General features: G+C 40.4%; 1 protein-coding gene across 5 annotated transcripts in view; it reads right to left on the bottom strand.

Moving 5' to 3' along the window:
* The window catches only part of ZMIZ1 (zinc finger MIZ-type containing 1), a 430,047-nt gene that overhangs the window by 131,252 nt on the left and 271,084 nt on the right, over window positions 1-27,711 (bottom strand). For all 5 annotated transcript variants that reach the window (XM_063307691.1, XM_063307693.1, XM_063307694.1 and 2 more), the window contains exons 6-7: window positions 23,899-24,012; window positions 14,259-14,364 (exon numbers count right to left, since the gene is read on the bottom strand). In XM_063307691.1, the coding sequence (XP_063163761.1) occupies window positions 14,259-14,364; window positions 23,899-24,012 (220 nt within the window). The remainder of the gene's footprint in view (window positions 1-14,258; window positions 14,365-23,898; window positions 24,013-27,711) is intronic.

Here is a 27,711-nt window from a genome sequence, read left to right as displayed (position 1 = left end):
TCCTACCATCACCAGGATCACTTTTGCCTTTATTTTCCACATCCTCTCCAGTTCCTCCTTCAGGCCCTGATAATTCTCTAGCTTCTCCATATTCCTTCTTCCTGATGTGGCTATCACTTGGCACCACTACTTCTATCACTACCACTGTCTTCTGGTCCTTGTCTACTACCACGATGTCTGATTCATTGGCCAGTACCATATGCATGGATAAATTGAAGTAGGCTTTCTGGATCCAATCATGGAGTGTCTCACTGAAACTTAAGTTAATTATTAAGCTAAATCCTACTGAGTTCAGTTGGCCTACTTTAAATTACGTTTGCTTGGATCCAACCAATTTTGGTGGATTTGTTCTATATTGAGCAGAGGCAGCTGGTGTGGAATGCACACTGAGTTTCCACAGATCAGTAGATATAAAACAAATGCATACATTTACAAGCAAATTCTATTCTATTGTTAAAGATTGAACTTAGTAGCTAGGAGTGTGGACTATGAGCTAAAGCATTCAAATATTCAAATTTCACATTAGACAAGAATATACTATGATACCTAAAGTAGCTTCAGCTCTTCTTTAAAATGTGAAGTTGAATCTACTGAAGGTCCTCACTGAAGTATAACACCAGCTATTGAATTAATGCATACAAAGACCTTTGAGTGAGCTAATGTTACTAGATACCTGCAATTTTTATTATGTTAATAATATTTAAACACTGCTGTATTACATACTCCTCTTCAGGAATTTGCCCATTTTACTTATGACCTTTCCTCATCAAAAACAATGCAACCATGTAATGTTTCTCTCCTTTTGGTGGGTGAAAACCCTTTTATCACCTGCCAAGTGATGAAATACGGGAACCCATGGCAAGGGGGCAACCCTCTGCTCAATATAGAACAAATCCAACCAAAATTGGTGAAGAATGGCGAAACATGTTTGATGCTGTCATCATACTCTGCTGTGTCTTCTGTCCCTGCATCAGAAGTCAGAATGCAAATATATAATAGCACCATTTGTGTGATGATTTCACTGCCTGCGTACCATTCTTTTGGAATCATCCTGGTTTGTTGCCCAGGGAGCTGTTGCCAAAGTTTGTGTTGGGGTTTGCAGAATTGGTCTGGATATCCTAAAGAAATCCTTACCTTTGTTGTAAATGGGATATTCTGTTTGATGATACTTCTGCTGCATTTTGACAGGGCTGCATCTACATAAAGATGTATGAAACTGGACTTGGACCATATTCTAGTCTATCCTACCCAGCATAGTGATTATGTGAAGGAATGAAACAATGCAAACTATTAATTATGGATCCACATTAAGGAAAGGGAACAAGGAGCACTCAAAACAAGTAGTGGTTGCCAAAAAGTGGCCCTGAAAGGAGAGACAGGGTAGAGGCCCTTGTGTGGAAGACTAAGTTATCAATGAACCATCCAGTTAATAAAGAAAGACTTCCTTTTTTCTGTATTGAATCTTCCACCATTCTGTCTCATTGGACAACTCAATGAATTCTAGAACCAGTAATACCTCTTTTTACACACTGAGAAATATTTTATTCATTTGTCACCTGCTGAGGTTCTACTAAAAAAAAAATGCATGCATGCATCCATCCAAACAATCCTTATTGAATTTCCCTACCAACATGCTTGTGGATACTTTCAAAGAACTATAAACTGTTAGTAAGATAATACTAATTTTGCTTGACTACTTTTTTCAGCAACTCTTGTCTTTCTATATCTTGACAATTTTATCATTATTAATAAACTCTACCGAATGGATTTTCAGCTATCAGACTGCACTTCCCTGGTGCCCTCTGATTCTCTTCTTAAAAGTAAAGTAATTGGCCACTTTACTTTCCTGGGGTACTGAGGCTAATCTTAGGTTTGTGCTGAATATATTTGGTTAGTAGCTCAAAAATTTGAAATGAGTTTTGTTGGCATTTCCCAACAGATATTATTCAAAGACAAGTGTCTATTTTTGTTTCTGACGTTTATGGATTAGCAAATTCAGTTAAAGGAAAAATAAGGGCAACAAAAGTTAAGCATCTATTTTTCCCTGCTGTGGATTGTCTCTCCTAATGATGGTTTATAGAAGTGGGATGTCCAAAGTTTAGAAACAAGAATAATTGTAAATAGTGATCATAGCACTTGGACACGTACAGAAATCCAGAAAAGACACAGTTAAAAATGCAGCTGAAGTTCCTTCATTTATTCTTTCCCACAGAGCCTAATAAACTGGAGTAATTTCTCACCAGCTGTGTATTTAGCACTGAGACAGAAGGAGAAGTTTCCATTTTAACTGGTGTTTTCCCTCCAAAGAAAAAAGTTTTGCATGTATAGTGATCCTTGAAACATATGTCACTTATATGGCATCAGTCCTCAGCAGATGTTTGCTAGGAAGGAAGCAATTTGGAACATCTGGAGCCAACAAACAAGGAAGTTGTTGAAGAGCATGTGGAGTGGTGGGAGGGAGCCTTGAAACTATGTGACTTTTTTTGAGGAAAAGGAAGAAAAAGGAAGTTGGTAAAATAGGGGTGACTCACTCCTTACCCACCCCACTCTATTTCAGAGGGGAAATTAACAGCGATTTGATTTGACATCTAGCTGCCCCTGCAGCAGTCAAGAGAGGAAGATGTAATAATAATAATAATAATAATAATAATAATAATAAATCCAGCAACCAGAATAATACCCGAAGAAACATTTGCATTTTGCTCCTTTCATTCTCCTAAAGAAAAATATCCAAATATTTAACATAAAAGTTCAAGTGTGTGTCAGACAGGGATGAGAATATCAGAACATTAAATGGTACCTTAAGCTAAAAGCGATGATTTATTTATCACTTACTTGCTTTCCCCCTTTAAAGGAATTGTTGTTACATTCTTTATCAATCCCCTTGATGTGGATTTTACAAAGTGGAAGGAATCTGATATTTTGCAGAGCTCTCTCTATAGGATAGGACATAAGGGCATATTTACAATGTTATTTAAGCAGAAAACAATGCTTAAGAGCTTAACAATCAGCCCAAGTTAATTTAGAAGGCTTTACAGGTGATCCCATGGGTAGGCTTCCTGCATATGGAGATTTCTGTCCTTTACATCTATCCTTTGAATAAGAAAGAAGTACTACCCATTCTTTAATGAGCTCAAGCTGAGGAGTGTTCTTTTCATTTATTTATGTGATATGAAAAAAAAGAATCAGAGAAAGTCAAATTAATATAAACGTTTCTTGTTGAAATGACAAGATTCGTTTTCCTCCTACATTCCCCCTCCCCGCATTTCTATGAAGCTGAAGGCTACATAATAAAGCTTTTGATTTTTTTTTTTAAACAACAACCCTTACATTGCTTCCCAAGCAGGAAATTTTATTTCTAAAATTGCAACCACATTGCTGGGAAAAGAACCATGGTACCACCACATCTGATACTGCCAGAAAAGGTGTTTTGATTCCCTGAAGCAGTATGGTGGAAAGTGGGCCCTTTTAATATAAGAATAATATATTATTGTGAATGAAGCAACTTCCCCCACTTGGAATAGAAGGGGGCAGGAGCACTAATAATTAATAAGAATAAAAATAATTTTAAAAAATAATGAAGCAGCAGCAGCCCATATAACATTTCTAATTTTCCAAAACATTACATGTGCATTTATCTCATAGCCCTTACAACAATCCTATATGGTTGGTTAGCATAATTCCCAAGTCGCGATGGGGAATTTAGGCTGAAAGTATATAAAAGGGCCTTCCTGAGACCTTGTGGCAGAGGAACACTTAGAGAACGCTGGAATTCTAGATTGTATATCATTCTTATGGCTACTACTCTAATATTAGGACTGAAGATAGATGATAGAGATAGAGAAATGGATTGGTGGATGGATGGCTAGATGGATTCTTATTGACCAGATTGCAACAGATTCCATAACTATTTGAATCCGGTTTACAGAGATCTAACTGGCCTGTAGAATCTTTTTCTAGCCACTGAATTATTGTTCAAGGATGTTCCTCCATCATGATGGACTTTAGGCTATCACTGTGATATTCGCACATGTCCCCTAGCATCTTCTTGCAATAAGCAAAGAGCTTATAAAGCCTAGCTATATCAGCAGAGGATCTTGTTGAAGTTGTCCTCATTTATAGCCAACATCAGAGTCTTGTAAACTTTTTTGACAGAGTAGATTAAAATGACATAACATTTAATTTTAATTTTTAATTTATTTTTATTTTCTATCCTGCCTTTTATTATTTTTATAAATAACTTAAGGTGGCGAACCTACCTAATACTCCTTCCTCCTCCTCTTTTCCCCACAACAACAACCCTGTGAGGCAGGTTGGGCTGAGGGAGAGTGACTGGCCCAAGGTCACCCAGCCGGCTTTCATGCCTAAGGCAGGACTAGAACTCTCAGTCTCCTGGTTTCTAGCCTGTTGCCTTAACCACTAGACCAAACTGCCCCTTTAATTATTTTAATTAAACATTAATGATAATAACTGAAACTGCATGTTTTGGTCCTGTAACCTGTCCATATAAAAAGCTATCCTGAAACCACGGAGTAAAGCTTTTATGTAACTCTGGCAAAATAGAGGGTATTACATTTTAATCCTCATTTAACTTGTCCTCTTAAAAGAATCACATTTATGGTTTTATGTGTTTTCCTTTCACATGGAGTTTGTGGAAACCTGCAAAATGGAAATAGAATAAAAGAGTCATTGACCTAGATTAAAATGTATTGGCCACTATCCTGTCCGGAAAAGCCCCCAAAGTCTACCAAAATGTTTGAAAAAAGGTTGCTTTTCCTAAAGTCTGAAAGCTAGGAATGAGAATTTCACAGTATAGCTACTGCAGGGGAATTGAGAAGTTGGTGACCCTTTCCAAAAGTGGGACAAGAGAAGTTTGCTCTGTTAACTGTGCTGATGTGATCTTTTCAACCTCTTCTCTATCCCAATCATCATCACTATTAATGACGAAATAAAAGGAGAGTTCCTTTTCTACCAACACCCCTTACCATCTTTTTCTTTCCTCCAGGCTCAATAAATCACAGCTTTCTTTCTTACACTGTTCCCTGTTCTTATCTACAAGAATCGGCATTGACCCAAGTAATGCAAAAGTAATATAATGATCACTTAGTAGAAAATCAGAGGAACAGACATGAAGAGAAAGAAGAAGGAACAAAGACTAAAAATCAAAATCTGAAATGAAAGTAGGGAGGATCTGAATAGCATATAACTGGGGGGGGGGGAGATAATTAATGGAGATGTTAAGGATACTTCTTAAAACTGTTTGATAATGCTGTGGATCTCAGCCTTTTCCACTTAATTGCTGTGGAACAAGTCCATGAGTGTCAGAGGTGGAAAGCTGCAAGGGAAGCTTTCTCACTAATTTCAGAAACCACCATTCTCCAGCTTCTAAGGGCCAGAAATGAAGACAGAGGAAAAAAAATAATACTCAAAAGCTGTTAGCTTTTAATCTTCACATTCAAAAGATCCATGAATTTGCAACACCAAAAGGGGAAGTTCTACTAATTCCTGATGAGACAGAGATCTCCAGGACAAAAATAAGGCCCTCTGTGGTCCATTCACAGGATGATGCATCATCTGTTGGAAACTCTAGAATTTTCATGCATCTAAACATTTGGCAAGTGCAAAAATTTTGGTGTGCAGCATTACGAAGAAAAGACTTTTTAAAATATCCTTTTTATATTGTTGTTCTGGATTTGAAAGCCAGGAGGCTGTCTCTGTATTTCCCAGCAAGAAGCAAAAACGATTACACACTTTTAACAATTTATATCTACCAATCTCATTTTAACCCAGCAGCAAAATCATTTTTCAAACTGAGTACTTAAAAACTGCTCTGTGTGTGTGCGTGCACATGCGTGGTCTTAATGAAACTGCTTCTGCAGTGAGTACCTTACATACTACAGCACAAGAAGGGAGATTTTTAATGATAGAAAAGCCACAAAGTTTGAAGTGAAGAAGATAAATTTGATTTAGGAGAGCTAATCATACAGGAAACTGCTTTTTACTCAAATATTCAATATTTAGGATAATTTCCCAAGGGAAGTCCCTGGTATGTTGAAGCTTTTCCAGAATGTAATCAGGAGGGAATTGAAAAGAAAAGAAAAACAAACAAACCCTAAAAGAGTACTTATATATTTTAGAAAGAAACAGAAATGGTGGTTTATTTTAGAGCAATTACTTCTTTTAAAGATGTCAGAGATCAACAGGTAGAAATTCATAGCAATGACTTGGAAAAAGATGGGTCCTACTGAAGTAAAGGATTCCCGCTGTTTTATTAAAATGTGTGTGTGAGAAAAATACATTAAATTACACTGATTTGCTATATGTCTTTGTGGCATTTAAGGTGTACACTGAGTCTATCAGCCACAATATTGGGAAAAAACATTTAGGGTTTCATGAAGGAATTATGATTCTTCCATGCTAATACTGACATTTTCATTTTGGAATCCAGTGGACACCACCCAGAGTCCACTGGAGCTGGGTGGTCAATAAATTTAAATAAATAAATAAAATGCATATGTATTGATTCTCCATTCTTGCAAACAGCCTCGCATAAATCTACTTCCTCAGAAACGTTTACACAAACCAGGGTCCATCTGTTTTCACCACTGGCCCCAATTTCTTATACTCTGTTCCCTCTTCTGGTGCTTGCCATCAAAAATGGCAACATACTACATTCTTGTGAGCATGTCAGCTTGGAAAACTCTGAGTATGCTGATGCTATCAAATATAAAAATTTTAGGAGTTCTGCAACAATAATCCTGAAGAGCAGGATTATATGCACTTTCCCGTTCAACAATGTTCTCCGTGCAGAGAAGCAGAGTTGGCTCTGATTATTAACAGACGTGAGGGTGAGACAGGGAAGTCATAGTAGTAATAGTAACAGGAAGAGGAAGGAGGAGGAGGAGGAGGAGGAGGAGGGGGTCACAGGCAACCCCTTTCATACTGTTGCAAGAAAATTGCATGGGCATGTCTATGAAATCAACTGGAGTTCAGTTTGACTGGATGGATATTTTGCCTCTATATTTATGAGCTGTGTGTGTACAATTTATTTTGTACAATATGTACAATAATTGGCTGAAATTTCAAGTTGGCCTTCAAGGTTGGTGAAGGCCGTTCTCCTCTAATAGCAAGGACAACTTTCATATTTTCATACAGTGTGCTTAGAATAAGCTGCAGTTTCTTAGCCCTTATGTGTTTGTTTATTTTAGAAAAAATATATATACTGTAACAACCCATATTGTAGCCACAACCCTGGACAGCTCACAAGACAATAAAAACAGCGATAAACCCCAAACAAGCACAATACAAACTCATGGCACCCCACACATTAACATACCCCATTACTGGGTACCAGCCTTCTCCTACCCCAATGCTTGTGGAGAAGCTACATCTGGCTGAAAGCATGCAATGCTCCCTTTCCTGCATTTGAGACACGTATAAGGATTAGAGCAACGCTCCGATAATTCCCATATCCATAATTACTTGCTCAATGGCAGAGGACAGTGAAGAAGACAGCACCTCAAATAAAGGCATGCAGTTGCTCAAGAATCTTTGGAGCATTTGTTTCCTTAGAAATAGCTACTTCTGCCTGAAGGACAAAATGTAACATACATTGACTGCTCTGCAGAGTAAGTTGACAGGGCCAGGACTTAAATGTTTTCAGAGCATGATAGCTAAAGTATGTGTAAGTTTGGGCCATAACTTCACATGGTGACGTCAAGCAAGCCTGTCTCCCCAGTTCATCCTCTGATTTTTCCAGATGTATTTGTATTAATTTACATTCTACACTTGTTGCAGGGTTACTGAGAAAGTGTATGAAATATCAGCAGCATCCACGGGAGGAGGCAAGGTGATGTCTCTGTGTTCAGACTGATGCAAGCAGCACTGGGACTGAAGTCCTGCCTCTCTACTACATGTGTCTCTATGCTGCTTGAACATATGAGTTTTCAGTTTCACTTTTATCATCTTTACTTCAGTGTAATACATATTCAGTATTAGTTATGGGCAGATAAACACATGCACAATTGACATAACATCCCAGCAAAGCTGGGTGAATAAAGAGGGGGCTAAGTTCACACAAAGGACAGTTCAATGTAATGGACTAAATATGGCACTTATTTGAATAAATCAGTTCTTGATATTGAATTTGTAAATACACCCAATTGAAAAGCAGATGCTTCATTGTAGATAAGAAGAGGGACCCTGTACATAATAAGAATGTTCCTGTTCAACTATCTGAAAGACCACTTCTTCCTCTTTATATTATTACCTGTCACCAGATACTCTCAAAATACTTGGTGTAAATGCTCACACATGCTGAGGTGCAGCTGATAGCTACTTGGAAGAGATGGGCTCTCTATTCTTATTTTAGTCACATAGTTCTACTGCTACTTAGTTTAATCACTGTGACCTTTTTGGATTGCTTGATGTTGGTTTTATCCTGTTCTATTAATAATAATAAACTGCTTTGAACTGATTGTTTTGTTGTGGTGTTTTGATTTATAATTATATTGCCCTGAGAGTCATCAATAAATAGCTAATCTAGGGTGTTAAGATGATGACTACATCTAAGAAATAAACACACCGTCTGCTCATAGAGCCTGTGGATGGTTGGACAGCTAGTTAGCTGATTCCAAAACACACAGAAGAATCTAAATTGTCCCAGGTTAAATGGACTAATTCTTACTATTTGGAAATGACTAGGGTTGGATGAATAACCTTGCCAGGATACCAAAGGATTCAGGAAAGGTCCAGAAAAGTTAATCAAGCTGATCTTGTAGTATTTAAAGGTTAGATGCAGATATACTCAGAGTGGATAGAACAGAACTCAATTGCTAACTTAAGTTGTACTGCAACTATGTCACAGTCTAGATCCAATGTTCGGCTCCAATGTGAGCTGAGAAGTTCCCAATTCATATCCAATGTCTGTCATGAAATCGGTGGCTATAGTGACCATATATATATATATATATATCCATCCGTCTGTCCATCCGTCCATCCGTCTGTCCATCCGTCCATCCATCCATCCATCCATCCATCCATCCATCCATCCATCCATCCATCCCATCTTACAGAGTTGCAAGGAGCCATCATGCAAGTCATTCAAGATTGTAACGATTCATAAAATGCTGCTTGTGTCAGTATTATGGTTGTTCCTTATGGCTCTTCTCCCGATCTGTAAGGTGATGGGAAATTATACTAGCAGCTTTGGTAGTGCCCCACTGCCAATTCTTATTTGCCTCTCTTGCAGGCTGGGAGTAGCATTATCCTTACTGTTTTACTGTGGGACAAATTAAAGAAAGTGATTGGTGGGTGACTTGGCTTCATTTGATCAAAAATAACTGCTACATTAGGGGGAGGATGGGGCAGAGACTAGTTCTGACAGACGGCTAGATCACTAGGGTTAGCCACTGTTAACATTTGCTCAGGTTTTGTGCAAGACTTTTACACAGGGACACTCAGCTGGTAGATGTGCTTCTTTTAGAAATGGGTTTAGAGGCATCCCTGTCTAGCTTTTGTCAGTTTCCAAAATCTAGTCAGTTTCACCCCCCCCACCCCATACCTTTTGGTCAATTTCACAGTGCACTCTCTTGCAGTTACGCTCTATTGAGAGGCCACTTGTCTTATTTAAAAAAAAAACACAGGAGCCCACATAACACCCAACAAAGTCTTCAGTAAGTGTGGTCAGGCATTACACAGGCAGACTCCACTGTGAAACCAGATATCTGGTCTCTCCTGCAGTCCAAACAAGAGTGGGCGTGGAAAGAGGAGGTGACAGGTGTAAACACCAGCCTAAAGTGGCCAATAGGACCTGGGCAAACCTCAGCTCCTGTCCATGACACAAACCATTTTGCCAATGAGTTGTCATAGATTGTTTTTATTATTCATATCTCTTATAGACTCTGGGTAGCTTACAAGATTAAAACCAACCAACCAACCAAACGTACCCACCCCCTAGTGCTCAAGGATAAACCATTAATCCTGCTTACCATCAATAGTAGCAGAGCTCATCTACCCCCTGACCCAAATGATTGGGGAAACAGCCAGGTCTTTCTTCAGTGCCTTGTGAAAGGCTAATAGGGTTGGGAAAAGAAGGAACAAACTACTATTCAAATAGAACAGTTGAAGACTAAGCTGCCTCTATGGTAGGCTAGGTATGAGTCAAAAGGAATGTCCTGAAGAACTGTCTGTAAAGCATCTCCTTGATACAGTTCGAGAGTCTTGAGAATTAACCCTTAAAATGAAGGGCTCCAGCTTAGAGGTACAAGCTTATAAACTCATTAGTAAGTAAACATTTCAGTAATTCCTAAAAACATAATCCAGAGAGACAGTGGTCCCTGGAAGACTTTGGGACAGTCACAACCCAACCTACTTCCCAGAGGTGCTGTTGTGGGGAAAAACTGGAGGAGGAAACAGCTTTAGCTTCTGGAGAAAAAACAAGCCATAAATTTAGTCAATCATAATGAAGTAAAAGACACATAGCTCTTGTGTAGTACGTGTTATTATTCTGGTGATTTTATTTCACTTCAGCACGCCAACAAACACACAGATTTCTTCTGTTTGCTGACAATGGCACAAAGAGTTTAGTTTATAATTGTAATGTTTCTTTTCAAATAAATTGAGTAAGATCAAGTGAGATCTGAGGAAGCTGCTTCACATAAGTTCATACAGGTAGTCCTCACTTAACAACCAGTTGTTTAGTGATGGTTCGGATTTACAATGGTGCTGAAAAAAAGACTTATGACCAGTCCTCACACGAGTCACAGTTTTCCCCCCACGGTCATGTGATCACGATCTGGGTGCTTGGCTTGTTTAAATTTATGACAGTTGCAGCATCCCATGGCCACATGTTCACCATTTTTGACCTTCCCAGCCAGCTTCTGGCAAGCAAAATGGGGAACTGCATGATTTGCTTAATGATCATGTGGTTCACTTAACACCCATAGTGATTTGCTTAAGAACCACCACAAAAAAGGTTGTAAAATTGGGTTGGACTCACTTAATAACCATTTTGCTTAGCAACCAAAATTCTGGTCCCAATTGTGGTCTCCTTCCTTCCTTCCTTCCTTCCTTCCTTCCCTCCCTCCCTCCTTCCTTCCTTCCTTCCCTCGCTCCCTCCTTCCTTCCTTCCTTCCCTCCCTCCCTCCCTCCCTCTCTCCTTCCTCCCTCCCTCCCTCCCTCCTTCCTTCCTTCCTTCCTTCCTTCCCTCCCTCCCTCCCTCCCTCGCTCCTTCCTTCCTTCCTTCCTTCCTTCCCTCCCTCCTTTCTTCCTTCCTTCCCTCGCTCCCTCCTTCCTTCCTTCCCTCCCTCCCTCTCTCCTCCCTCCCTCCCTCGCTCCTTCCTTCCTTCCTTCCCTCCTTTCTTCCTTCCTTCCCTCGCTCCCTCCTTCCTTCCTTCCCTCCCTCCCTCTCTCCTTCCTCCCTCCCTCCCTCCTTCCTTCCTTCCCTCCCACCTTCCTTCCCTCCCTCCCTCCCTCCTTCCTTCCCTCCCTTGCTCCTTCCTTCCTTCCTTCCTTCCTTCCTCCCTCCCCTCCCTCCCTTCCTCCTTCCTTCCCTTGCTCCCTCGCTCCTCCCTCCCTCCCCCCCTCCCTCCCTTCCTTCCTTCCTGTGCTTTTTAACTCATTTACTCTTGGTCTTGCCAGCCCACAGCAGTCAAGAATATGAATTAAAATATCATCAATAAAATCACAGGAACAACAAAGATATAATAAACCCTCAATGCAGAGTACCAAATCTTTACATAACAGCAAATATTGATGAAATACAACAATGCAAATATTACACACATTCAAGCTTAAAAAGTATCCAAGTGTGTACTTACAGGAAAGGGTACTGTCTAACAAACCTTGCCTGATCTGGGAAGGTAAGTTGGGATGGTGCTACTTAATACTTGGGAATTCCAGAACTGTTGGCTAGACTGGGAAGGTAAAAGACAAGAAAATCCCAGAAGAAGACAAAGGCAAATACCACGACTCGACAGATGTGTCCATGAAGTCAAATGGAATACAGTATTCTGCTCGAAAGAGGATGTAGTCTAGCCCAACTGGGCAGCAGCACCCACCAATATTGGCTGAACTTGAAAAGGTACACAGAGTTTGATCTTGGATGGGAAATCACCAGGGAATCACAGATTTGTAGGCTAGATTGGCAAGTCAGAAGAAGGCCAGCCAAGAAAACTGCTTGGAATTCTCCTTAGGGTCACCGAGAGTTCAGCTCAACCTGAGGGAATTTCTCTCCCTCTTTGTGTCCATCTTTGGGAGACTGACCTTCAAGGCCATGATAGCTTGCTCAGTTCAACTCTAAAAAGAAACTGCATCACAGAGATGGAAACCGGACTGTGGGCACTATTGTTCTATTATTATTTGTTTTACTGTTTTAGCTTCTTGCAGAATTGTATTTGAAAACTGTTTATAAAGTGCCTCTAACAGAGTAAGCTGGGAAAGCACAGCCATGGTAACCAAAGACCTGAGATTAGAAGAGATACAGAAGAGGAACATTCATAACCTACTTCTCTCATTCATTAAAGCAAAATAAACCAAACTCTTGTTGAGCAGGTATTTAGAGAAATGGAAGTTCTGGAGAAGGTGTAGCTGTATCAGTTCTATAAAATTCCAAATGTGACAGGGAAAATCAAAGCAACAGATATCCAAACTGATGTTTTAACACAATGCGCTAGAAATAACAACTCCTAGTTTCACAAAATAAAGCCAAATTCTAACAACACAATTAATGTGGATCCTCTACTTTACTAATGATGCATGTGTCTTTTTTTACTCGGCCACCGAGTGCTAACACTGAACTCTAACACGAGAGAGAGAGAGTTGTGAAGGAGAGCTGACAGGAGAGAAGGAATGTTACCTTCCCCCATCAAATTGGGAATAGGATTGGGAAGTCCATGTAAAAAGCAGTTCACGGATGTGACAGAAATTTAGCATGCTTTTTGCTACAACTCCTCTTTTGAAAATCTCTCCCCTCTCCCACACATACAATGCCAGTGCTCACACTTAAACCACTAAAAGACACTTCCTGAACTTGAGATATTTCTGGTAGGATATCCTACCAGAAACTGAAGAAAATGTCATACACAAATAAATAATTACTGATATGTCCACTACAGACCTTCACATAGCTGGGGGAAACATCATTTATAATTTTAACTAGAAATCAAACCTTTTTACAACCATATTTCCACCTTTCCCCATATAGGTAAAGGTAAAGGTTTCCCTTGACATTAAGTCCAGTCATGTCCGACTCTAGGGGGCGGTGCTCATCTCCGTCTCAAAGCCGAAGAGCCGGCGTTTGTCCATAGACACTTCCTCTGTGGTCATGTGGCCGGCATGACTAAATGGAACGCCGTTACCTGCCTGCCGAAGTGGTACCTATTCATCTACTCACATTTGCATGTTTTCGAACTGCTAGGTTGGCCTTTCCCCATATAGGCACTCAATATTTAAGACATGAATCCACAACTGTCAGTACCAAATATTTGCTACACAAATCAACAGCATGGTGTTATGTCATTAATGTTGTGTATAATAGGCTTAATTACACATCATGTTCCCATTCAAAAGAAAAAAAAATATTCATGACTGAAGGTGATTTTAGTCATTAGTTCAACTGAGTGCATCACATTACATATTGTCTCATCCTTTTTAATGGACTGAAAGGATGCTAGCATATTAAATCTGCTATGGACACTACTTTGCAAGAACATTATCGTTGTTGAAAATGGAAAGCCACAATATTTGCAACATTTCCAACCTTTCAAGAATAGGAATATCTATGATGGAAGTCACAAAGTCACAAGCAAATACTGCAATGGCTGGGGGCTGTTGCTTTTATACACCACTGTAGTAGACCTGACTGAAGTGATTTATATATTCATAAATGAATGAATGAATGAATCAATCAATAAATGCATCAATGAATGAAGGAATCAATGCATGCATGCATGTGTACCATCTGGGTATTCATTCCCCATTATCACCACTTTCCCCTTCCCCTGGATAGAACTTCTCTGGAATTATTCATTGTCTGGATGTATTGATTCTTCTTTAGGGTTATTTATTCTTTGAGACTAAAAGACAGTTTGAAAAACAGAGATGGGGGCCCAAATATCTGTTTCTTGTTTCAGCATGTTTTAAGAAAAATGTTGTAATATGCATCCAGTTCCCAGAGAAGTGCAAAGCACATTGTTATGCATGTCAAGGTTCTCTCTGTCAACAAGCCATGTCTGGAAAAGAACACTGGTTGTTCCTACCAGCTGATTTTGGTGTGAACTTGTCCCTGTTGGCTGCGCAAACAGCCAGCAACCGATATCCAAGGTCCAGGTCAAAGCCCTGTTGTGCTGCCACTCTGCTAACAACCTGAGAAAAAGGGAGAAAAAGAAGAAAAGGATTGTCACAGAATGTTCCTGGAAAATCATCAGTTGCTTGCCAACATGCTGCTGGAAGTACCCAACATATAAAGAACAGTACTAGGAAGCTTTTGTTCTCCTCCTTTAATTTCTTACTAGGGTTGCACGGTGTTTTAGATTCCAGTCTGAAAAGGTGCTTCAGAGCACATGGCAATGTGAAGACAGCACCTGTCTGCAACTCTTTAAAACAGCCATGCACCATGTTCAAACTCCAAAGAGCCTTTCTGGATTTGCAAGCGAATCTCAAGCACTGCCTACCCTTATCTTCTATGATGAACTATGTGCATTAATGCCCTTATTTAGCCTAACTGCATCAACTTTGAAAGCACAGGTTTTTGCTTTTCCCATTGATGGCATCTGGAACTGAAGCACAGAGGACATGACTTGGTACAGAATTATCCAAGTTGCCTGCCACTCCCAGCCGAGTGCAATCCAGTTTGAAGAACGAAGCTGTCTCTTAGAGCTTAGGAAGCATACACTGAACCTGGTTGTCACCAACTTCTGCTGCAAGAAAAAAGACTTCAGACCCAACAATACTTTCTCTCCAGGGACAATGGAGGAATGAAAGGTGACATGGAGGAGAACCAACAGCACTTTTGTGATCCCAGAAAGAACAGGGCTGCAAATTCGCTTTGCATTTCTGGAAGCCTAGAGGGACAAAATAAGTTTTAAACCTTCCAGATGTTTAAGACACCTGTTCTACTTCCTAAAATTCCTGATGCCTCTTGTCTTGTCCATGCCCACTCTTGGACTACAATCCTCAACGTACCTACTGCAGCCCTGGAGTTGATGGCGGGTACGGGCTCCCTCCCTCTTGAAATAATTTAATATGCTCTTCAAAAACTCAAATGTTGCATTTGATTTGTTTGGATCATTTATATTTATTCATACTTCAGTGTAATGGCTTCCATTTAGGCCCATACCCATCTCAGATAACAGTGCCTTCAAAAATAATCTGTTTATGTGCACTACACATGCAAAGTGTTATTTCTGAATCATATTAACATTTCTTTAATTTAGAAAATTAAAGAGGAACAGGAAGACAGAAGCATTTAGTACCTTTTTATTAATTTAGCATCAACCTTTTGTTTTCAATTATACTTTACTCCAAAAAGCTTACACTGCAAGAACTAATCTGTCACCATAATTTTAATATAAAATCTCCTTGAAGTATTAGAGGAAGTGTTCATTAAATGCAATTATCTGTGTCCAACACTGACTTGCTATTAAAAATGGTACAGAACAGTATGGAAAGAAAGCTATGTAATCATCTATCCAGGCTAATGAAATGCTGCTATTTAGTATTAACTAGTCAGCACAACTGCATGATTCCTATTAATCCAAACTACCTCACACTATTCACTTTTTCATTATTAATGATAAAATATTACAATGCATATGATACTGAGTTGGATGGGTGGTTTGTTGTAGTTTCAAAACTAGGGGTTAAGTATTTGCAAGGAAAACTGGAAGCAATAGTAATTCTATATTTAAAAACTTCATGTAGACTACTAATGGAGGTAAATCAATAATTTTCTGGTTCACTAGTCTTTAAGGTATTATTTTATTTATTTTATTTTATTTCTATCCCCTTTATTATTTTTATAAATAACTCAAGGCAACGAACGTACCTAATACTCCTTCCTCCTCCTTTTTTCCCCACAACAACAACCCTGTGAGGTGGGCTGGGCTGAGAGAGAGGGACTGGCCCAAGGTCATCCAGCTGGCTTTCGTGCCTAAGGCGGGACTAGAACTCTCCTACCACGCCAGATTGGCTCTTGGGCTGAGAGAGGGGGACTGGCCCAAGGTCACCCAGCTGGCTTTCATGCCTAAGGCGGGACTAGAACTCTCCTACCATGCCTGATTGGCTCTTGGGCTGAGAGAGGGGGACTGGCCCAAGGTCATCCAGCTGGCTTTCGTGCCTAAGGCGGGACTAGAACTCTCCTACCATGCCTGATTGGCTCTTGGGCTGAGAGAGAGAGACTGGCCCAAGGTCACCCAGCTGGCTTTCATGCCTAAGGCGGGACTAGAACTCACAGACTCCTGGCTTCTAGCCCAGCACCTTAACCACTGGACCAAACTCTTTACTCTTTACTGTTATATCAGCTTTAGTTTCCAGATAATATAGCAATCATTATGGACATCACAGCAGATACGATCTGAAAGAGATGGTATAAATGTTCAATCTCAGATTTGGACTTCTTGTATCTTATTTTTCTTGGACAGAAAAAGTTGGGAAAAAAATTCTCAAATGTGGCATATATTTTCTTACTCTCAACAAGGCTACATGAGTGTGATCTCATTATTCACAACACACTGGATGAGAAGTAGAATAGAAAGTATTGATTTAATCCCAATATAGGTATGGTCTATGGAGAACTAAGAATAAGGAGACCTGGCCTGGCCTGAAGGAACTTAATGCACATGTCCCAATTTTCCCTGTAACCATGAATCCAAGCTTTAGCAAAGAAACTCAACTGGAGAGGCTTTCCTGTGGGCAGCTGAAAACTACTATCCAAGCCCACAACACAAGTGAGATACTATCTCGCCTTGCTGGAAAGACAAATGGATGGGTGTCTTTTGAATTCTTTGCCCACTAGATGCCAGCCAAGAGTACCTGGCAGTCTCTTTTTGATGGATAGGGTTCTACCCTCTTTTACTTGTGGCTTCCTCTTTCTTGGACATAACAGGAGATTCCTCTTCCTTTTTACTTTTGCATTTGTGAATACAGATACAGTAAAACAAACAAACAAACCCTGATGGTCAGGTTAGCTTTCGATGTGATACTCAAAGGTCTAGTTTTCAAAGAGCAAATTGGTCATGAAGAATAGGATATGAATGCACAGCATGGTTATGCAGGCAAATGTGAACTTAAGGGAACAGTGTATATATTAATAAGGAAAACATCCCAGCACATCTGCTCAAATACAAAATTTACCCTATAGCAATCAGCCCCTTTCGTCAATTGGAAGTGGATGGATAAAAATTTCTCCCTAAACCAAACCAGATCTAGTTCTTACCTCTGCCAACTACCATTTAACCCAACCACAAGCAGGCATGCATGCATATATGCGCGCACACGCACACACACACACACACACACACACAGAGTCTTTTTACCTGCCAAGGGGAAATGTCAGTCCTATGTTCTTTTGATAGACTAGAATAGACCAGACCAGACCAGACCAGACCTTTTCAGGTTAGAAATTGAATCTGTAGGCAGATACTGCGAAGAGTGCTAACCAGCTACCGGGGCAGAACAAACAGAAAAAAATGTGGCAAGGAGATTAGGAAACACAGTAGGGGGAGGCTGGAAGAACTAACATGGAGGAAAAAGAGGAAAGAGGAAAAAGACATGAAGTTTGACTGTGGGCAGGGAAAGCTATCTGCCTTGTCTCACTCAAAGTCACAAGCAGTGGGGACTTGTGACTTTTCCTCTACCCTCCAACACATATAAAATGGCAGACAGATAAGGCACACCCAAAGCATGTGGGAAGCTCCCTAGGATATTGTTTTGATGTATGTGAATGACTCCTGGGAGTATTCCTCCCTCACTTCTCTGGCAACTCTAGGTTGTTGGGAGCCAACCATAACATAATTATTGACTCCGACTTATAGGAGAGAACATGGAGTAGGAAGAGCTAAGTCGTGGATTTTACCCATATGATCTTATGTCATAAGAGCAGTGGGAAGCATAAGTATGACACAGATAATTTTAATTCATAATGGAGATCAGAAAAGATTTGTAGCATCAGCAGTGCTACAATTGGTGGATGTCAGGAAACAAGGCCAAAAACCACGCTGAGCCGGTAATCCCACTCCAGTTCTTTATTGCTCTCACCTTATAGACAGAATCTTGCCAGACTAGGGCTAATCACTAACCTGAGGGAAAATAACCCAGAAAGAGCTCTAGGATGGAGCCACCTTGAACCTCTTAACCATCCCAGCAACAGAGTCTGGGCTGCAAAGTCTCTTATCAGTCTGGAATGCGTTCTCTCCCTGGGAACCAGCGGCAGCACCGGAATCCACCAGATCACCCCCTCCTTCAGGAACACATTCCATCTCAGTGGATCAAAGAAGCAATTCTACTTTTTAAAACTACTGTTCGTGTCTTTTCTTCCTAAGTCACTTCCATAATACAGTATTTAAATCATTTTCTGTACTATGTGATGTCTTTGTTTATCTGTTTTTGCACTGGTCCTTATATTTTGGTTCCCAGTCAACAGACTTTTTTCTGCATGGAATGAAACCCTTCCCATTGACTCTTTTGACCTTTATGCTAGGACTCCCATTACTTGCAGGCTACAAAATAATTAGCAATATTTCACATTTAGGAAATGCTTTCTCCCAACATTATAACTGGGGATAGGAAGCAAGGAAACAGCTTTACATTCCTGCTAGCTCTCAAGAATGAAAATGAGAACTCATTCCATGGTTTATTCAAAGTTGGTTTGCCCTACAAAAATCATGCTGCCATAGTAATAATAATAATAATAATTAAAAAAAATGCATTTCTCAACCATCTATAGCAGGGCTAGCCTTACAATTAGGCAAAGTAAGGGGTCACCTAAGACAGGAAGTATTGAGAGAAAACAGCAAAGAACTGGAAGAGATAGCTGGGTGCGTGCATCCTAAATTACTTCTTCAGGGGCAATAGAGATAATCTCATGCCGTTGAAGAACGATTCAGCTAGTGGAATAATGCTAGTTTCTACATGACTAGCACATGAAGGAAGACAGAAGGGAGCAAAATAAGTAGGGAGGGCATTGCTTCATACAGTAAATGAATAAAGTCTAGTATTATTGTTTCAGGCATGTAGAAAGCTGCTATTGATTTAGTTAGCTCATGTTTCCTACCTGGGCAAGTGTCTCTTCCGAGATTCACAGAGGGAAATTTCTCAAACCAGCCTTAAAATTGCAGGAATCAAACCAGATTCTTTTCATTCTGCATGTAAACTCTTTCTCTGTCACTGAGCTACTTTGCTGCCTCCTATCATAAATGAAAGATATTATATTCACGGCTAATGTGCTGTATTCTAAATCAATTATTTCAGCAGACAGGCCACTGAAAACAGTTACTAAAAGAATGTACCATTTGCTCATATTATTCTGTACTCTGAGGAGGACGGACTTTAGCATAATGCAGAGAAAGATGACGGACCGCTCTGGAGCCAGATCTGACCCCAGCATAAACCCTGAGCACGCTAGTATAGTATATCTGAGCTGGAATTCTGCATACTGTTCTTGTCTGTGTACAGCCACATCTGAAAAAGGATGGAGAAGGGGCAACCCTGATGATCAAGGGGCTCAGATGTCTTCTCTAAAAGACAAGGCTAGAATGCTGGGGACTCTTCAGCTTGGAAAAAATGCAACATGATCAAGAGCTATAAATCATGCCTGACTTGGAGAAAGTGGACAGGGAGAAGTTTTTCTCCTTTTCTCCAAGCACTAGAACCAGGGGTCATCTAGTGAAGCTAACTGGAAGGAGATCTAGAACAGATGAATGAAAACTCTTCTTCAAGGAGTGTGTAATTAACTTCTGGAAGTCATTCCCACTAGAGGTAATGATAGCATGGGTGTCAACAAAGACCTGATACAGTCATGGAGGAATGTCTATCAAGGGCTATTGATAGGACTCAATATTACTTTGGGGTTGGAGAAACATGCCTCTATATAACAGCCAGAGGAGAGCTATCTGGTTTGATGTTGTAGGAAACAAAATACTGATGAGCCACTCGGGTGTTCTTAATGCCTCTTCTTCATTTTTCATACATACTGTACATACATAGCCCCCCCCCCCAATACATCTGAGAGCCAGTCATACTAGGAAGAATGTAACTCAGAACTGCAGTTTTTAGGGATGCTCAGATATTGCTTTTTTTTCTCCCCTTCCAATAATTTGGCCAATTAAAACAGTTTCATACAACACTTAACTGAGCACCACTTTGCATAATGCCACTAACAGCATGCACAATACTTATTGTGCTCCTCATGTTATTGTCTTCTGTTCAGAATGTCTGTGAACCAATGAGTGAGGAATTGCCCCTTAATTATTCTCCTGGCATTCTTCTGAGAAGCTATCTATGTGTGAGTGTATACCTGTGTAAAGTACTAGTATCCTTCTTATTGGTTATTTAGTCCCCAATCACTTGAGGCCATAGTCACATTGTATGGCCAATCACAAAAAAATGAGTTAGTGCCCTTAATTTCTCTGAATATCTAGATGTGCATATCTATATCATATCTCTCTCTCTCCTTTTCTCTCTTCTCCAAATACACCTTTCATAAACCCAATTCTGCCCTATCACTTTTATCCAAATTTCTTGCCTCTTAACAAATATTTATGGTTCCCAGTGAACATTCAAGCTCTGGAAGTTACACAGTGGAAATCTGTTTTCTAGAAGGGATGTGCTAAACAGTTTGTATTTGAAATGCTTTAGGATCGAGATACCCCTTTTCCAAGTTCAAAATAGGCTGTTCCAACGTCAAAGAAATTGTTGCAACACTGCTTCTTTCTTCTCTGAAAGTGTGCAAGATTGAAATCACCCAACCTCAGGTTCAGAACACAGGTTTTGAGCTCAAACCAGGGCATTTTGAGTTTGCACACTTCCTGTAAACTCAGAAAGCCCATATTGAACAGGAAGCAACTGTTTCAAATTCAAAACAGTTAGTGTAATTCTGTTTGTTGCTTATTCGCTTAGTCGCTTCCGACTCTTCGTGACTTCATGGACCAGCCCACGCCAGAGCTTCCTGTTGGTCATCAACACCTCCAGCTCCCCCAGGGACGAGTCCGTCACCTCTAGAATATCATCCATCCACCTTGCCCTTGGTCGGCCCCTCTTCCTTTTGCCCTCTGCTCTCCCCAGCATCAGCATCTTCTCCAGGGTGTCCTGTCTTCTCATTATGTGGCCAAAGTATTTCAGTTTCGCCTTTAATATCATTCCCTCAAGTGAGCAGTTTGGTTTTATTTCCTGGAGGATGGACTGGTTTGATCTTCTTGCAGTCCAAGGCACTCAGAATTACATACATCTGGCAATTCTCGCTCCATGAATTGCTGAAGTCTACCTTGCAGGATCTTGAGCATTACCTTCCTGGCATGTGAAATGAGTGCCACTGTTCGATAGTTTGAACATTCTTTAGTGTTCCCTTTTTTGGTATGGGGATATAAGTTGATTTTTTTCCAATCTGATGGCCATTCTTGTGTTTTCCAAATTTGCTGGCATATAGCATGCATTACCTTGACAGCATCCTCTTGAAAGATTTTGAACAGTTCAGCTGGGATGCCATTGGCTCCTGCTGCCTTGTTATTAGCAATGCTTCTTAAGGCCCATTCAACCTCAGTCTTCAGGAAGTCTGGCTCTAGTTCGCTGACCACACCGTCAAAGCTATCCCCGATACTGTTACCCTTCCTATACAGGTCTTCTGTATATTCTTGCCACCTTTTCTTGATCTTCTTCTTCTGTTAGGTCCTTGCCATCTTTGTTTTTGATTATACCTATTTTTGCCTGGAATTTACCTCCAATGTTTCTAATTTTCTGGAAGAGGTCTCTTGTCCTTCCTATTCTATTGTCTCCTTCCACTTCCGCACATTGCTTGTTTAAAAATAATTCCTTATCTCTTCTGGCTAACCTCTGGAATTTTGCATTTAATCGGGCATATCTCCCCCTATCACTGTTGCCTTTTGCTTTCCTTCTTTCTTGGGCTACTTCTAGTGTCTCAGCAGACAGCCATTTTGCCTTCTTGGTTTTCTCTTTCTTTGGGATGTATTTTGTTGCCGCCTCCTGAACAATGTTGCGAACTTCTGTCCAGAGTTCTTCTGGGACCCTATCTACTACGTCCAGTCCCTTAAATCGATTCTTCACCTCCACTGCATATTCCTTAGGAATATTAGTGAGCTCATATCTAGCTGATCTGGGGGTCTTCCCTTATCTCTTTAGTCTGATCCTAAATTGTGCAAGAAGAAGTTCGTGATCTGAACTACAGTCAGCTCCCGGTCTTGTTTTTACCGACTGTATAGATGTCCGCCACCTTTGGCTGCAAAGGATGTAGTCAATCTGATTTTGGTGTTGTCCATCTGGTGAAGTCCATGTATAAAACCGTCTCTGAGGTTGTTGGAAGAGAATGTTTGTTATGCAGAGTGAGTTGTCTTGGCAAAATTCTATCAGCCTATGTTCTGCTTCATTTTGTTCTCCCAGGCCATGCTTACCTGTAATTCCAGGTGTCGTTTGACTGCCCACCTTAGCATTCCAGTCTCCTGTGATGAAAATAACATCTCTTTTAGGCGTGTTGTCCAGTAGGTGCTGCAGATCCTCATAGAACTGCTCTACTTCAGCTTCTTCAGCATCTGTGGTTGGGGCGTATATTTGGATCACTGTGATGTTAGATGGCTTGCCCTGAATTCGAATTGAGATCATTCTATTGTTTTTTGGATTGTATCCAAGCACTGCTTTAGCCACTTGACTATTAATTATGAAGGCTACTCCATTTCTTCTGTGGTCCTCTTGTCCACAGTAGTAGATCTGGTGGTCATTTGATGTGAAGTGGCCCATTCCAGTCCATTTCAGTTCACTGACACCCAAAATGTCTATCTTTAATCTTGACATCTCACCAATAACCACATCCAATTTGCCCTGGCTCATAGATCTTACATTCCAGGTTCCAATGGTGTGTTGATCCTTAGAACATCGGATTCGCTGTTCACCACCAGCACCGTCGGCCGCTAGCCGTCCTTTCGGCTTTGAGCTAGCTGCGTCATCACGTCTGAGGCTAGTTGAACTCATCCTCTGTTCCTCCCCAGTAGCATTTTGACCATCTTCTGACCTGGGGGTCTCATCTTCCAATGGTATACCGACATATCTCTGGTTGTACTGATCCATTTAGTTTTCATGGCAAGAATACTGGGGTGGGTTGCCATTACCTTCCCCAGGGATCGCATTTAGTCTGACCTCTCTGTCATGACCTTCCCATCTTGGGTGGCCCTTCACGGTTTAGCTCATGGCATCATTGAGGTGCTCAAGCCACGACAAGGTAACGATCCTTTGCTGAAGAGCGTATTCTAGTACAAAACAAATACCATTCAAAAATTTGAGAAAAGCATGACAGTGTTAGTTACTGCATTCAAGAGTGGTTAAGAAAAGTGTGCTTCCATTTAAAGTTAAGAAGACAGAGTTATGTTCTGTAGTACTAAAACTGGCTTGTAAATAGCTGCCTGCTATTTTACACATAGTGAGTAAGGATGGTTTTGGAATGACTAGGCACAATAGCTTAGCCAAAGTTCCTCTTTTTCTTTCTTTTAAACTGCAAGATTGACACAGGTATGTGTGTTTGTGTGTGTGTGTGTATCAACAAATGGACTAATAACTGTATTTCAGTAGGCTAGTGACTTCTTTGCAAGATGGGGAGCAAATCCCTTTATTTTCTGCTATGTGGCAATTTGAAGTTCAATTGGAAAAAAAAAAAGTGTGGCTGAATAAGAGTTGCCATACCGTCAAACAGCCCATGAGACTCTGTTCAAAGGGCCTTTGGAACGCTCTTGGATCTCCACACCAGTCCAGAAGTTCAGTAGCTGCATTGTGGAAGTTGGCAGGATTCTGTAAGTGCTGGGAGAAAACAGAAAGAGAGAATTGAAAGCAATTAGGTATATCCATGCTCTCCAGCTAAATGATTTTTATATTGACTGACATATAGGCAACACTGGTGTAACTTATACACAATGTCTAATTTTCTGTCTTGTGTTTGTGCACCAAAATCTGAAATCAATATTTGTTGATTTGATTTATGTTTCCCCTTATTGCTCCAGTGAGCATTCAAGGCAACTAACGGAATGTTAAAGTATAAACAGAACACAGATAAACAATTGTGATTAAAATTATCAACAAAATCAAGGGCAAAATTGTCCAACAAGTAAAACCTTGGCACAAGAGAAACATCTTTGCAAGTGTCTAAACGAGCCTTTCTCAACCTTCTGACCCTGGAGGAACCCTTGAAATATTTTTCAGGCCCTGGGGGACCCCTGCACATTCAGGCTCAAAGATGGGCCAGAAGTCACAAAATTCTTATATTCATTTCATGGGTAGGCCTGTATGGATGCATTCACAGTGTTCTTAAATTAAAAATAAAGAATGAAACTTACCTCTTTAAGGTGAAGTTGCCCGAATTTGAAATAATTTTTTAAATAAAGCGTGATCTCCCAGGGAACCCCTAGTGACCTCTCGTGGAACCCTGGTTGAAAAACCCTGGTTTAAACCCTGACAGCGCTGAAGCCAGGTGAAACCGCTGAAGAAGAATGTTTTATATCTGGGAAGCTATGAAGAACAGAGGCATCTTTAAAACAGCCTCACTGCGATTCTTAAAAATCAGAGAGGCTCATGATTCAACTATGCATACTTGCCTTTCTAAATACTAAACTTTGGCCTCAAAGGCTTGAAAAGTACAAAACCAGCATGGGGAGTTTGTTTTTTCTCACTACAGAATGGGGCTTCCTCATGGCATGCTGCTATAAAAAATATATTTTTATTTTGAAGAACTGGCCACTCTCAGATAATAAAAAAAGTGTATGGGCTACAACCCAGTGATCTACTGTGAAGTGTGCTCACTTCCAAATTAAGACTAGTAAACCTCTGAGGGGAATGGAGTACAAAGAACAGAATGGAGTAAACTTATTCCTTTATTTTGGCTAAAGGTTGCTTGGTGATTAACCTCACCAATGATAGTAGTTGTTTTCTGAAGAGGTAAGCCCTCTCCAATGCTGCCATTTTGTGAAAGAATTCACAACAGGCTCTTAAAATTCCAAATTTATCCATCGTAACGTTTCACATGCCATGGCGCTGACATGCGTTTCTGTTTGGGAGGGAGCTGCTATGAGACCTTGTACCAAGCTCTGTATGTGAAATCAGTACAATGGGATGTGTTTGGGTTATTTTCTCTGCTCAAGGACTTTTCCTGCAGACCATCAGAGACCGTTAGGAGCACCTGGGATTGTGAGCCTGGGAAGATTCTATGGGGGGAGGGATCTCGTTTGTACCGAGGGTTTTTAGTTTGTATTTGGCACGCTTTCATCATTCTCAGCTTTCTCTGTGATCCTGCACACTATTCTTTAATAAATCAGATATCTTTGAATTCCTACTTATGAGTCTGACGGTGTTTTAGAATAGGCAACCATTACAAAATGTACACATTGTTTTGCATACAATTTTTGCCAACAGAATCCATTTCGTGTGCTCCTAATATACACTCTGAGTAGGTAAGCTTCCCCCCCCCTCTCTAATGAGAACTGGACAGCAACATGCAGAACCATTCATAGTTGATCTAAAAGTCATCTCATTTTGTCTATAGAAATGGTGCAAACCTATTTTGGGGCTGAAGGATGTACATTTGAGTGGCATAACAGGTTCAGAAATCCAAAGAAGTGAGCTGAACCCAGTGGAGAATTAACAGTAGTAAAGTACACTCTGCTAAAACTAAATCAAATTAATAATCAGATCAAACAGGATTCCGAGGCATGTATCCCCACATAATATGAAATAAATAAACAAATAAAAACTTCAAAAAGCACAAGAGACAAGCAACTTTAACTCTATTGCTTGGTATCTATTACCAAAGAACGCAGAGAGATAACAGAGGTATCAGAAGTTTTAATGAAGTAAGAGACAGGAAGCATGTTGAAGATTGCACTGAAAGGAAGCCCTAGGAAAAAACCATACTCCAAGTGGCCTCGCAGATCCACATCCCAGATCCAGAGACCCTCATAGTCATCTACGCTCGTGCTGATTGAAATCGGAAGGGTGTCTTCGAGGTAGATGGGAACTTAACTATATTCCAGAATAATGTTTGAGATGCATGGCAAGAGATACTTCTCTAAAGAAGGAAAAACAACCTAGATGGTCTCACATGCCAACATACTTAAAGTTCAGCACAAGAGTCACTGCTCAAGATGAAGAGCACTACAGATTCAAGTTATCTTATCAAATCATGCAAGCATGACAGCAGCAGCATGAAAACCAAATAATCACTGTCTTTCGGTTTAGTTTGATTTACTCCTCAAGAAAATAAGCGCGGAATCTCAATTTAGGACAATGCGTCAGGCAGGGGGAGAGATCTTCTCTTTTTGAAACGTGCCATATTCCAAAGACATGGAGTTAATTTGTCACATCCTCACTGCTCCTGAAAGGGAATGTCATGCAAATACGGCCTGTTTGAGTAGCAAACTACTTAACAATGCTAAACAAGTTACCATGTTTATTTATGGGATGTCGTGCCAAATTATGAAGGCTGACTCAGAGCTGCCTGTTTGTTTTGCCCAGTTACATCCGCTCAGCTTCTTGCTTTAATTGAACTGCTAAACAGCAACACAACTAATGATGGGGGTGCTGAATGAGTGTGGTTGCATTTACATCAGTCAAAGATTGCCAAGGGCTTCTGCCTACTTTGCTACAACACCAGCATGGAAACCTCTTTCCATAGCTTTTTCCATGCTGAATGATGGTATTTTGGTATCTACACCCATAAATAGGAGACTAATAATCCTGGGTAATGATCAGTTCGAAGAACCTCTTTCACTGGTCCCTCGAATGTGGTTCCATCCTCAAGATTCTTCTGTGGTGTTCTGAGAGGAGGCCAGAGGGGTGTAGTGCAGAAAAGGTATATTCTCCTTCAGGATTGGCTCAGCTTCTGGCAACTTCATGGACACGTCCATGTAATTTTCCTGGCAACAACACTGCTTTTGTCTTTTTCTGGTATGTTTCTTTTCTAGTCTATTACCCTGGAATATCCTGGCAGCTTCCCACAGAAATACTTATGAAGTCTGACCTTGCTTGGTTAATAAAGATCAGCCAAGGTCAGCTAAGTGCTGGCATCTAGTGGGCATAGCTGACACGCTGGTGTTATATTTCACATACTGTATTAAGAAGCCACTTTTGTTTGCTGGAAAGTAGGACAATCTGACTGAACAATGTAAATGTTTCCTCAGGTTTAGAGAGCCCACCAATTTACAGGGCCTAGGCAACATTTAGAAATAAAGACCAGCCTTAATTGCTAATTAAGTAACAGGACATATTATGAAGGAAATTGAGGACCAGTCTTCCTGTTCCACTGGGTTGGTAAGAGGAGGAAAGTCTCTGTGATGTCCTTTCCTCTTGTTCGGTGGGGATATTGGAACTCAAGAATTTGTAACTTTGCCACTGAATTATTTTTGTTTCTGTGTGTGTGTGTGTATATACATACATACTGTACAGTGTGTCTTTGTGTGTGTCCGTTTTGTAAGCAGATGTCATAAATGGGAAAAGTTAAACAACAACAAA

This window comes from Candoia aspera, chromosome 6 (genome assembly GCF_035149785.1).
Source record: "Candoia aspera isolate rCanAsp1 chromosome 6, rCanAsp1.hap2, whole genome shotgun sequence".
In the NCBI taxonomy this organism is placed as follows: Eukaryota; Metazoa; Chordata; class Lepidosauria; order Squamata; family Boidae; genus Candoia; species Candoia aspera.
This window is presented reverse-complemented; position numbering and strand designations above follow the sequence as displayed.